The 13,151-nt window shown below is 49.6% G+C and overlaps 4 protein-coding genes across 4 annotated transcripts; 2 read left to right on the plus strand and 2 right to left on the minus strand.

The window, feature by feature from the left end:
- Positions 1–318: 318 nt before the first annotated feature.
- Positions 319–3,455, plus strand: N7532_010471 (mismatch repair ATPase MSH1; the record flags this gene model as incomplete). The annotated part of the gene is made up of 3 exons (XM_056622962.1): positions 319–678; positions 733–1,654; positions 1,714–3,455. The coding sequence occupies 3 exons, from the start codon at positions 319–321 to the stop codon at positions 3,453–3,455; spliced, it is 3,024 nt and encodes a 1,007-aa protein (XP_056470378.1).
- A 167-nt stretch (positions 3,456–3,622) lies between these two features.
- N7532_010472 (ureidoglycolate hydrolase) lies at positions 3,623–4,405 on the minus strand (the record flags this gene model as incomplete). Its single annotated transcript, XM_056622963.1, has 1 exon — positions 3,623–4,405. One exon carries the CDS (start codon positions 4,403–4,405, stop codon positions 3,623–3,625), a length of 783 nt encoding a protein of 260 aa, XP_056470379.1.
- Positions 4,406–5,373: 968 nt separating this feature from the next.
- On the plus strand, positions 5,374–7,460 carry N7532_010473 (short-chain dehydrogenase; the record flags this gene model as incomplete). The annotated part of the gene is made up of 4 exons (XM_056622964.1): positions 5,374–5,556; positions 5,619–5,844; positions 5,960–6,713; positions 6,791–7,460. 4 exons carry the CDS (start codon positions 5,374–5,376, stop codon positions 7,458–7,460), a joined length of 1,833 nt encoding a protein of 610 aa, XP_056470380.1.
- Positions 7,461–9,163: 1,703 nt separating this feature from the next.
- Positions 9,164–13,099, minus strand: N7532_010474 (uncharacterized protein; the record flags this gene model as incomplete). Its single annotated transcript, XM_056622965.1, has 3 exons — positions 9,164–11,510; positions 11,564–12,688; positions 12,747–13,099. The coding sequence occupies 3 exons, from the start codon at positions 13,097–13,099 to the stop codon at positions 9,164–9,166; spliced, it is 3,825 nt and encodes a 1,274-aa protein (XP_056470381.1).
- Between the last annotated feature and the right edge of the window lie 52 nt (positions 13,100–13,151).

Here is a 13,151-nt window from a genome sequence, read left to right on the forward strand (position 1 = left end):
AAAGTAATCAAAAGGGTAAAAACGAGTGAGTCGCGACTCGGTTCAGCCAAAATGCACCGAGCTCAGAGTCGTCCGCGTTTAGGAAAACCAGCGATTGAGAAAGTTCAGTTGGCCTCACAAGCCTGGCTCATCCTCCTGTCGCAAGCTGGCTGACTTGTTGGGGAGAAATGGAGGCCAGGGTTGATGAGATGGTGGTGGTTCTCAAGCAGAGCGTTTGCTTGTCGGGAAGATTTCGGTGGCGCGAAGGCGGAACGAGGGGAGCTTCCGTAAAGGTGGGCGGCAGAACCGTTCCGCCCAGCGAGTATTCGCGTCGCAACGATGCGCCTCAATGGCAGGGCTCTTACGCATTGGAGACCTTGCTGGCACTCGACAGTGAGATTTACGGTCGTTCCATCCAACCAGTATCACATCCATCGGACCATCTGCCACCATACGCGTCACCCACCAGTTCACGCTTCCGTTCTTAGCGCCACGTCGCCCGTCGAACAACGAAGAGGCGCGAAGACAAAGTCTACAGCCAAATTGAAGGATCTTCCGCAAGGCGTTGTGAAATTAGAGGCTTATGATGATGGTGTCGACGATGCGCCACAGTATCCGACAGTGGTACAGGGCCATCGTAACAATATGCAGAAGTTCAAGAACTGTGTAGTTCTAACACGAGTCGGGGGCTTCTACGAGGTAATAGTTTCTGTCTCTTCTCTAGACTCCACTTATTGACACTTTCATCTGTAGCTTTACTTCGAACAAGCCGAAGAATTTGCCCCTTTGCTCGGTATGAAGCTTGCAACCAAGAAGACCAGTGCCGGGCCGGTTCCCATGGCTGGCTTCCCCTTCTTCCAGCTCGATCGATACCTCAAAATGCTTGTCCAGGATTTGAACAAGTATGTGGCAATTAGTGAGGAGTTCGCGCCAGAAGTAGAAGACAAGGCCAGGTCAAATGGCCTCATGTTTGATCGAAAAGTCGCCAGGATCATCACACCAGGCACATTAATCGACGAGAAATTTATCGATCCATCAGAGAACAACTTTCTTTTGGCGATATATCTCGATGTCCCCTCTCTCGAAGAGAAATTTCGGAACAATGTTAGGGATCTATCCTCCCAACACATATTGTCCTCCGTGTCTCAGAGTGTCGGGCTGTCCTGGCTAGATTTATCGACGGGTGACTTCTTCACCCAACTCACGACGATGCAAATGCTTCCATCTGCTATCACTAGGATCGGGGCTCGGGAAATCCTGGTCGACCAAAAGGTGCAGGATCTCATCGGACAAGAGCTTCAGTTACTGGTTGGGCATGAGCATCGTCTTGTGACGTTTTTCCAGTTTCCAGAAACATTCGACCCAATGACCCAGTGGGAACCAATGCTAGAAGCCCCTATCCCCAAAGAAACGCACGCATCTTTCACGGCAGAAGAAGTTGCAGCTGGATATAGCTTGCTTGAGTACATCCGTCTGCAGCTGCAAGGGTTGAATCTCAAACTACAACCTCCACGTCGCAGACATCTCGACGAATCAATGAGCATCGACCGGAATAGCTTGAGGGGTCTGGAGATTTTGGAAACAGCTCGAGATGGTTTTGGAAAAGGCAGCTTACTTCATGCCGTGCGCAGAACTTCTACTAAAAGTGGTGCTCGTCTATTGCGAGATCGACTCAGTGAGTTCATCATGCTATACGATATTGAAGTACAATTCATTACTGATGCATCTTTCTAGCTTCTCCGTCTACATCTAGGCAGGTTATCAACGAGCGACTTGATCTTGTCTCAGTACTCATGGCGAATGAGGACCTCCGCGATAGCGTGGTTCAGCTATTAAAACGTAGCTACGATGCTCAACGTTTAGTGCAAAAGTTTGCTCTCGGCAAAGGTGACCCAGACGACTTGATTTGTCTTTCTCGGGCCATCGAAGCCTCGAAAGGAGTCAGACAAGTTTTGACCGATCATGAGAGGCTCTTATGCTCTACATCAACCGATGCCAAGCGCAGTCTTAGCTCCATGATCGCTCGACTTCACTTGGATGGGCCAATCGCCCTTGCGGAAAAGATTTTGGCTGCCATTGATGAAGAAGGACTTCTCCAGAAGCAACGCATCGAAGAGAGCACTGCCACCGAGGCAGCCAACTTGGCTCAAGAAGTCACACTGAACGAAGGCACATCCAATGACCTCGCGACGTTGCCGAAAAAAGTCAGAACCAAAAGCAGTGACCGGTCAGCCTCCTTGGACTCCGATCCCAGCTTGGTTGATACATGGATCATGAGACGTGATGCAAGTGATATCTTAAACGAGCTACATGCAGAGATCGAACGCCTATGGGGCGATAAGGCTTCCTTGACTCAACACCTTCGTGACTCTGTAGGATCCTCTGCGCTGAATCTCAAATGGACGCCCGGCCTGGGCCACATCTGCCACGTCAAAGGAGCCAAAGTTTCCCAGGAGGCGCTCGAGGAACTCGGCGTCACGCGCAACGTTTCTTCGACCAAATCCACCCGATCCTTCTATCTTCCTGCTTGGACCGAACTCGGAAATACGATGGAGAGTGTCCGCGTTAAAATTCGCCAAGAGGAGCAAGCCATCTTCGAACATCTGCGCCGGGAAGTAATCGTAAACCTAGTCAAGATCCGGCGCAACGCAGCGGTCATGGATGAACTCGATGTCGCCTGTTCTTTCGCAACATTAGCCCAAGAACAGCAAATGGTCCGGCCCATCCTCAATGACGGAACCTCCCATCGAATCGTGGGCGGCAGACATCCAACCGTCAAACTCGGCCTGGAAGAACAAGGACGGTCCTTCGTCAGCAACGACTGTTTTCTCGGTGACCAAGAACGGATCTGGCTCATCACTGGCCCGAACATGGCAGGCAAAAGTACATTCTTGCGACAGAACGCTTTGATCACTATTCTGGCGCAGGTGGGTTCGTATGTGCCTGCCGCTTACGCCGAAATCGGGATTGTCGACCAAATCTTCAGTCGGATTGGCGCGGCTGATGATCTGTTCCGTGACCAATCGACCTTCATGGTGGAGATGCTGGAGACCGCTGCTATCCTGAAGCAAGCGACTCCTCGGTCTTTTGTCATTATGGATGAAGTCGGACGAGGAACAACTCCCGAGGACGGCACGGCTGTCAGCTTTGCCTGTCTCCATCACCTACATTATCATAATCAGTCACGGACCCTATTTGCGTCGCATTTCCATTCGCTTGCAGATATGACGCGGCCGTTCGAGCACTTGGAAAGATACTGTACTGATGTTAAAGAGATGCCATCCGGTGCTTTTTCATTCGTGCATCGTCTGCGAAAGGGCGTCAATCGTGAGTCGCATGCTCTCAAGGTTGCCCAACTGGCTGGTCTTCCTCGAGAAACCCTGGATCTGGCTAGGCGAATGCGCCAGGAAATAAGGGAGGAGGCGTCTTCGTCTCGCACGACAGATGAAGTACCGCGAACGTCACATCGGTCCTGATCTATATCACGACATTACTTGGTCTCGCTATTGGCCCTTTTTTCGAAATGCTCTCATGTAGAATATTTGTCTATATATAATATATACAATACCCAGACTCGTTTTGTTCAATCCAATCTCCAACTAAGATGCATCAGTGGAAGAATATACATGGTACAACACACTTATCAAAGCTTCGCGGTCCAAAGCTTAGCCGAGCCCTGCTCCTTGCGACCATACTGGCCTCTCCGCCCAAGATCAACAACAACGCCCTCTCCAAACGCCGCCTCCTGGCAATCCTCATCATCAACCCCATTGATATGCTGCACAACGACGAAATCCACCCTGCGCGGACCCAAAACCACCATCGGCGCATGCCAAGTCCCAACACCATAGGTAACAGACTGGCCACCGCGCGCAATGAAAGCCTTCACATTGCGCAGATCAGGCGGATCCCTAATCGTAATAGTCTCACCAGCCTCATTCTTCGCTGTCGCTGTCTCCCCCTCCAATGTCGGCGCAACAACAACCAAGAAAATAGGCTCTTCGTCTCCATTTCCGACCTTGCTGTGACTCGATAGATCGGTTGGAATGAAGGTTTGGTTGGTGTAGGGGTGTCGCTCGAGAATGCGCACGTCAAAGGCCTCCTTCTCGGATGTGCCGCTGCCAATGGTGCGTAGTTTGCGCGGGAAGCAACAGAACATGGTCATTCTGGTTGCGGAAGGTTGACCGCTTGGACCGTTTTTGTAGGTGTCCAGCATTGGCGAGATGGGACTGTATTTCAAGGCGGAGTTTTGGTTTGCTAGTACGGGTGCCGGGTTGTGTGGGGGTAGAGAAGAAGGTTGAACAGCAATACTCAAATCGCGTGGAAGAGGCGATTGAATTGCTGTGCCGTATGGAGCGAAGTTCGTTGGTGTCAATGGTTCCGGGACCAGTGTGAGAGTCGGGTTGGACGTGAGGATTGGCGCCATGGTGGGGGTTTATTTCGCGGCGCGTGGAATTGTTTGGTTGATGAATGTACCAATTTACCTCCTGGAGTATATTCAGTTAGTTGCGGCTCTCCGTTATGTCTTGGGGAGTATGGAAGGGAAGAATGGCAGAGGTGGTGGTTATGGGGTGGAAGCGGAGAACTTGACGTCGGGGCTCTCCGGCGGCTTTGCGATTCCCACACCGGCAGCGATAAGATAGCGGCCGGGGCCGACGGGAAGTCTGGGGAACCCTGAGAGCATGGCAGTTTGCACACATGCGACGTACCTAGGTACGATTTACTTCCTGAGGCTTGGATCTGCTTTGCTGCGTAGAGTTTTCGCACTTCTGTCCTGTCCCATCTGCTACGGCCTTCCGGTAGGACAAAATGGCTGCACAGTGCCACGTCAATGCTAGATCAGCGATGGGCAAGCAGAAGTACATTGTAGATGGTCATTGGGGCCCGGAACCCTAATTTGAGGTACCCGCTGGTGCTGGGAGGCGCCTATTGGCTCCGAGGAGTTCATATCTCATCGTATGGGGCAATGCATTGAAGGTAGTGGCTACAAACCGGACAACAGCGCTGGGTAGAGAGATACATAATGTATCCACGCCCACGAAATTTCGCGAAATCTCACGTGACCCCAGATCTGACCGCACCCACCCATTTGACCCCCATCCCGCGCAAGATATCTGACCGCAGATCGAGCCTGCGAAATCTTGGCAGTAATCCTGAAGCCAGGGATAGCTTCGTACGTGCCCTTACGGGGCTATGACAGTACCTTACGATGAATCAAGGGGGGGATAGGGGATGATGGGGATAGGCGGTAGAAAGGCTGGTAAGAAAGGCAGCTGGTTACTGTGTGAATTCCGCGTCGCGTTCGTTCCTCTCTTGTCATTACTCCTACCTACACGCATCTCATCATCAAGAGAAAGAGAGAAAGAGAGAACACTATTTCGAACCTAATCAAAAATGGCTTTATCATCACCTTCTACTCCCTGCTCCTCTCCTCCATCATCACAGACCCAGGAGCTAGCGCAGATTGAGCTCCAGGACCGATTAAACCTCCACAGCATCAAGGCCCTACACTACATGCGAAGCCAGCCGCCTAAGAATACATCAAAGGCTTATGTTAACAAGCATAAGGAATGGCAGGTAAAAGAACACCCTTGTGACCTTGTCTCTAGTTCGTACGAGAAGCTAAGGAGATGCTACAGAGCTTCTGCAAAAAGCAGGGCTTCCCAGACGGCGAACTAGTCACAGAGAAGAAGCTTGTCTACTTTCTTGACACTGAGGTTCTTAATCGACCTCTTCGGTCCTCTCAATATAAGAAGGATCGTACACGGCCAGATGGATCAAAGGTAGAACAAACCCTGGGAAGCAATTCAATCACTCAATATATCAATGCTATTGTGGACCTCTGGAAGCTCCAAAAAATCATTGGTACGAATGAATAGCTTCCCTAACCCCCGTGGATATGCTGTTTCCACCTTGATGGCTGGCCGACTACATAAGGAAAGCGAGCGAAAGCGCGAGCAGTATCTTGACCGAGCTACAGGCACCCTGCAGGATTGGTATTCCAAGGATAAAATCAAGGACTTCGTACGATACTGTTGGCAAGGATGGCGAACAAAAGATCTTAGGCATCGAAAGCGTCAAGCTCAGGAGTCCTATCTTCGCACGGCCGTGGATTTCCTTTTCAGTCACAATATGCTCCTTCTTGGAGAATCGCGCCGGCAACTCCAGTTTCCTGACCTGTTCACTATCTCCTTACCCAACGAAGGACCGACCCCCTGTTGGCCAATGATCATGATTATGAATAATGGAAAGACTAACCAGTTTGGCCGCTTGCAGTATATGGGGGTAATGCGCCATCAGGATCCTCTCCTTTGTACGATGAGCCAGGCGGCAATTTATCTCTTTTATCGCTGGCAGATAGTAGGGGAGTCGCCACCTCGGTTTCGGAGCCAGCCAGAGTGGTATAATTTCCACTTCTTCAAGGGCTCAGATCGAGAGAAGCCAATCTCGTACGAAATCCAGCTGAAATGGGCCAATGAGGTCTATAAGGCAATCAATCTCTCTACCGACAAGAAGACACATGCAGGCCGAGCCCAGGGGTCAAAACAAGCCGAGCTAGAAGGCGTGGAAGAGAACCAGATCCGCCGTGCTGGTCAATGGAATCAGGATGCCTTAACTAAATGCTATCTGACGCATCTGCCGCGGAAATTCCTTCGTTCTATGGCTGGTTTCCAGCCTGATGCAATTGGGAACTACTATCTTCCTCGACCAAAATTCAACCTCCAGATTCCCTCGTACGAGCTCTCTGGCCATGGATCGATCAGTGGCTTGCCTGGTTCCCGTCCAACGATCCTACAAATGAGCCACCTAGCGGGGCTACTAGTCAGGAACAGGAAGACCGAGATGATATGGCAGCCCAAGGCTTTTTGCAGCTACTGAATCAACTACGGATCATCCTCCAGGACTCGGTTCTCCTACAGGCGCAATTCCCCCGGCATTCAATGTGGGATGACCCTATCTTTGCACGAGAAGACTATACTGCATTTGCAGAGCAAATACGGCAGTCCCCTCTTTGTACGGAGACCCCTCAGGAGATTCAGCTCCGGCAGACGCTTCCTATTATTGCCGACCGTCTTAGTGTCCTCCGGAAGGATATCCATCAGGCGGTTGATCTTCATTGTTATCAGGCTCATGAACAGCTTAGAAAGATTGCTCGCCAGCTTCATGATCTCCTTTCTGGTCACGTTATCTTTGCCGTACGAGCCATGGATGCCTCTATTATCGAAGCGCGGACACCAGACTCGGACTCATTCACACCGTCTTCTCAGCTAGCAGCATGTTTATCGGAGGCATCATCTTTGCAGCCTCCTGTAGATAAGCAGCAGCTTCTCTCAAAGGGGATCGATACTTCCTCCTCTCTATTATCCCCCTCTCGATCTCTCTACTCGCTCTCTCGTACGATACAGACTGCCGGAGGTCTGGAGAGAATGGATATGTGGGTTAGGTGCAAGGACGACGGGAACTTCGTTTCACACCAGTGAGAATTTTCAACGTTACGAAAGGGGCGATTCGCTCAAGAGAAATCGTCAGTTATAAAAAGGAGACTTATACCCTGCCCATAGGCAGAACTGAAATATGTTTCCCATCCACTTTTCCCCTCTCCCGTGTCCTGTGCCTTTGTCCCATTGCCCAAGGCGAGGCGCTCTGGATGGCAGGCTAGAAGACTGCGTTTCAATTGGCCCTTATCTGGCATCCTTGCTGCCCTCGCCGGAGCGCCAAACTGACTAGCACAGGTCTGCATTTACTTCATTCAAATTCTCATTGTAACTCGCTTTCTCTGAGGCTTTGTTACAGATAGTCTGCAAGTACATCAAGCACAACATACGATCAATCTGTGCTTTGTTCTATAGAAAGGCATCGGTCAGTTTTAACAACAGTCCTGTAATGCACGAGGACTGGCGGATGATTGGCTCGTTCGATCCTCCAGGCTCTGCTTGCTGTAGCGCCTGAGGTAGATTGCGCGTTAAAGATGACGGTGTTCTTGCAGGTATGAGTCAATCGTCGTTCTCCAAGAGAGAGATCAATAGATTTCCCAAGGGTGCGCCGAAGTCAGCACCGAGATATCCACGTTCATACCGACCCGGACATTGGGCAGATGGTAGAAAGTTCTTCGACTTGGTCGCGCAGAAACAAAATAGTGTTCGGCAACAAGGCCGGGGCGTGATATTGAGCACGTATATAATATCGGGTCGGCCTGTTGGAAATCTAAGGATCAGTTACGCAGAGAAGTCGATACGCGGGTATTGCAATATATTTCTTACTCATGAGATTCTGGCGGACATTCCAGTCTTTTTTGAATGAGTACATTAATTACCTTTGGGCACTTGAAGATCACGGAGCAATATTTGCAGGTGAATTCCTCCGTCTAGGTTTACTGTTGTGTTCCTTTACTCACCAAACAGTGGAATCCATTGAAGCGAAGCGAGGAAGTTCTGATATTCCCATCTTATTGACACGAGAATCATTTGTTGGACCATTTGTTTCTATCGCTGGTCAAAATGAATGGCATAGATATTTGCTTTGCTACAAAACAAGGTTAGTTGACTATCAGCGCTCCTGTGGATTCTATCATTTCCGACTGAAAAGACGAGCCGGATGAATAGAGAGTATCGGGGTTGACCGCAACATGCCCAACGAAGAGAGACGAAGGAAGAAAGTTTCAGTTATTGTGAAGACAAAAATATTTCCAGGGTCGGCAAAGATCCGGGTGGAAATAAGGCCACTGAACCTCGTGTTGTCGGGAGTTTGATCTGGAAGTAATTCTGGAGCAAGCCCTTGTCGCCACCGGAGTTCTTTGCAGACTTTGCAGATTGTCAAAATTGTAACATCAACCTCTCGACAACTAACTGGGACCTTCCTACGTGGGATGCTTTCTAATAATAAGCATAGCATCTCTCGCACTTGTTCGGGTTCGGCGATATATGATAAAGCGTGACGTCCAGTCGCGATTTACATCGATATCTAAGCTGCTGGTGCCAGGAACGCTGAAATTGCGAATGTACCACTTATGGTTGGGGATAACCAAATGGTTGAAGGATCCGTAATGCAGATGGTACAGTCCCAAAAAATAGACCTTTCTTACTTCGGCCTGAGCAGTAGTCTGGACGGAAAAAGCTAAGGTTAGACTGACAAAAGGGGTAATCGGTTCCTTCACTAATTAAAATACAAAGCTGAGCATGGCCCTTCACCATGTTTGCGTAGGCTGCAAAGGCTTGATCAGCGTGTCAACGCCACTTGTGGCTGAGACATTTGGTATATCAGCCTCTTTGAGCTCCTCGTCGTGAGAGTTGTGCGATAGAAATGCAATGCGATCTGAGATAATTTTGTAAAGAGGGTGCTTTGCTGTTAGTCTCGTCTCCGTAGCTGTCAAAGCAGTTCGATAGGCACTGATCGCCTTCAATTGCTCTTCGTTCATCTCCAACAGCTGTCCTAATTTCCACATTCCAGTAGCGTAGTCAGGATGCTCTTCGCCTCGAGAAAGTTTGACCTTGCTGACAGTCTCAAGAGTCAGTGCCTCAGCTTCGTCTAGACGACCTTGGCGCGCATAAGCCCGAGCAAGCTCTCCACAGCCAACCAAAACCCCAAGATGATGTTCACCGAGGCTCCGTTTTCCAGCGGCAATTCCTTCAACCAATGTTTCCTCGGCCCTCTGCAATTCACCCTCTTCAATGTATATCTTCGACAGATAACAGAGTGCCCAAAGCGTGTAAGGGTGTTCCTTGCCCATCTGGGCCTTGCGACGATTATAGACATCCTCCATTAAATCTTTTGCCACACGGAACTCTTTAAGGTCAAGGAAAGCCATTGCCAAATTGCTCTTCGTTTCGAGGACCCTCAAGTCGCTCTGTTCCAGAGTTCTCAACCGAATAGTCAAGACGTTCTGATGGATGTCTCTGCTCTCTGCAAACCTGTGCCAAGAACCTAGTGTGACACCCAAATGGTCTAGTGCTTTGAGCGTGTCATCGTCTTCCTCACCAAGGAACATGCGCATTGTTTCCGCAGTCTGTTGCTGAAGTTGAATGGCTTCACAGTATTGCCCATTGAGCCAGAAGGACTGACCCAGGGAGTCCATAGCTTGTAGAGTTTCACGGTGATTTGGTCCTAAAACCTTCAGCCGCGACTTAACCACCTGTTCTTGCAAGACTATGGCTTCTCTCAAGCGGCCCAAGCCCCACAGGACACTTGCGAGTCCTAACATGGCAGCCATCGTTCTTGCATTGTCAAGCCCCACAAGCATAACTAACGCGTCTTTTGCTAGAGAGAGGTGGTATGCAGACCTCGCAAAGTCACCTGTCTGAGCGTACAGGGCCCCACACTTCGCGGCTTCTTGGATCATCTCTCGTAGAGTGAACACTAAAGTCGGCTGTAGGACCAACATGAATCGTTGATATTTCCCAACCTTTAGACTGTGGAATTCCCTGAACTCGATTGGACAGGCTTCGAGGCATGAGTTGAGGTGAGGAATTAAGCTCCTCCGAAAATTAGAGTCAGCTCCTCCGGCGTCCTTCGGGAAGAGCTCAATAGACGCCATAAGGGTGTGGAAAGAGATCACTGCCCACAGACTCCTCTCTTTCATCGGAATGCGATCTTTTGCCCAGGCATGAACTAAGGGATGCAACGAGAAGCTTTGCTCATCTTTCCCGTAAGTTATCAGGGAAGTTGCGTACAACTCGCGTAGAGCTTCCCTGATGCATAATGGATGCATGCTATCGCCACTTTGCCTCAGGATTCTAGGAAGTGTCCGAGGTGGTCTCAAGCGATAGACAAGAGCATTGGTGAATTTTGCTCGAAACGATCTAGCTGTAGTTTGGCGCAACTGCTCTCGCTCTAGGCCCATGCCTCTTTCGAAGATGTCGACTGGCACAGAATCGAAGTGATAGAAGCTCACAATATTGAGGATTTCGACTGCATCTTGGCTTGGAATGGTGTTTCTGGTCGCAATATTTTGAAAGGAAACGTCGAAAGCCGTGAAGATGTCGTCGTTTTCGGCATCGCGCATGACGGAACCTTCAGCTGAACATCGTGGTTTCTTTCTGCGCCGGTTCTCCAAGAAGAGTTGAAAGAACCTGAGATATTCCGTTATATTGCACAATTTGTTGTAAATCGTGTTTCCAGCTTGAATGACAGCGAGGGCTAGGTAGCCTAAAGTTTTGGTGATCTCGATTCCTGCTGTTTCTGTAGACAGGTCCCATGGAGGAATGATATCCGCAACTTTCATGAGTAGCTGGAAAGCTTCTCGCTCATTAAGCCCTTTGACCTCTACACTTCCAACGTTGCCTAGCCTTCGGAGGCTGGGATTTCTTGTGGTGACGAGGATATGACCTCTTTCACCAGGTACAGTGAGACGTTCAAACCTTAGATCAGGGCTGTCTGCGTTGTCGATAATGAGGAGCCAGGGGCTTCTCGCCTGGGAGAGGAAATGTTTGCCAGATTCTTCAGTGGATTCGAGGCCTCCAATTCTTCCTATTTTGCAGAAGGACTCTTTCGCAGTTTGATGAGATGAAGCATCAATGGTGAAGACTGCCCAATAGCTTGACTCTTGCATCAGTAAATGAGTATCAATGCACAGATGTTCTGTTCTTACTATTTGCGGTTGTCTTGGGCATATTTCGCGGATAGCTGTGTCTTACCAGAGCCACCAATTCCATAAAGAACAAACCGCTTCTGTTTTCCTACCAGTGAGGCACTTCGTTCGGGCTCGAACCCTTCTTGCAATGCTCCCATGATTTCGACCTGGCCTATAAAATCAATAGAGACAGCGCATGGTGGGTTGAAATGCTCGTTTTGCAATACGGCCAGCGCTGGTTCATTCCTGCTATCCGTGAAAACCGGAGTCTTGTCAGGGATATCAAGAAACAGGCCCGTTAACTCCGAAGCTTCATTCCTCCGCATGCGCACCAGAGATTCCATTGCTTCTTTCCATCGGTAAGCGATTATCTCCGGCGCTGAATGGCAATATTTCATCAAAGCAGATATTACAGTCCGATAAGCAGAGTCGGTTTGACGAAATTTGACCATATCAGAGTGATTGGACGCCATAATTCCGCATCTTTCGGTGTCGTACATATGAGGAGCAGCAGATGATGGCTCAACCATAAAATCAACACCGTTTGGGAGACCTGTTGCTAAACCTTCCCAGAACAGATACAAATGAATTTTCTTCATGAGTGGAGCGAATTGGTTCGTGACAACCTCCAAAGCATGCACAGTTATTGGTGGCTCGTTACCACCGTCCGACATGTTTGCAAGTGCTTTTGGATCCTGCTCTGTCAAGGTCGGCGCACGCAAAGCCAGCCATCTTCCAACGTCGATGTGATCATGTGGCGTACCAAATAACACGATGGCGAAGGTTGAAACATAGATGGAATTGAGGTGTGACGTTTGATGAGAAGTCCGACTTGCGGAATGGACGAGCGCACATTTGACGATGATGCCCCCGAGCCCATGGCAGACAAAAATGAGAGGCCGCCGTGAAGCATTTGTCAGACTCCTTTCAGCCTCCAAATCTGCCACTAACGTCGTCGCATGACCCTGAACTTTGTCCATGAAACTTGATCCAACAAAAAGAAAAGGATTGGAGTTGTAGTCGAACGTAAGTACCCTCGCATTATGAATATTCTTTGGCAGCAGATCTCTAAGCCACAAGATGCCTTCATGGTGGGTCCAAGCGCTCGTTGAATTTTCGTCTAAGCCATGCACTGCAACGATACTATCGAACAAATCGTCAGGGGCTCAAGCTGTATAAATTTGGGATAAGACTTTCTTACTCGACGGCAGTGGTATTCTCGTCTGGGTCTGTTCCAGGAAGAGGGGCCTCGTGGGAATAAAGTATGTGAAGACCCAAGGGCATCGTTGAAAGCGCGATGGTCGCTGGAATGTCCGTGAGGCGTGGTGCGGTATATCTCCTGTAAACGGGGAGGACTGCAAGAAGAAAATGGTAGAGGTATAGGCGAGATGCACAGCATTGGGACATATTCTCCACATAGCGAGGCTGGGCGGTAGCTGAAACGGGAGGAGACGAGAACATTGCATCTAACTTTGCTTGTTTATACATGGTGTGTGATATCCATGCATTAGCGCCCACGATGGCGGCAGGTGATTTCTTGGCGGACACGTGCATTGACCGCCGGGCGAAATCGCCATGAGTTTAAAGTGAACATTCTCCCGCAGTT

This window comes from Penicillium argentinense, assembly GCF_028826775.1.
Source record: "Penicillium argentinense strain IBT 30761 chromosome Unknown utg000010l_segment0_segment0, whole genome shotgun sequence".
Lineage (NCBI taxonomy): Eukaryota > Fungi > Ascomycota > Eurotiomycetes > Eurotiales > Aspergillaceae > Penicillium > Penicillium argentinense.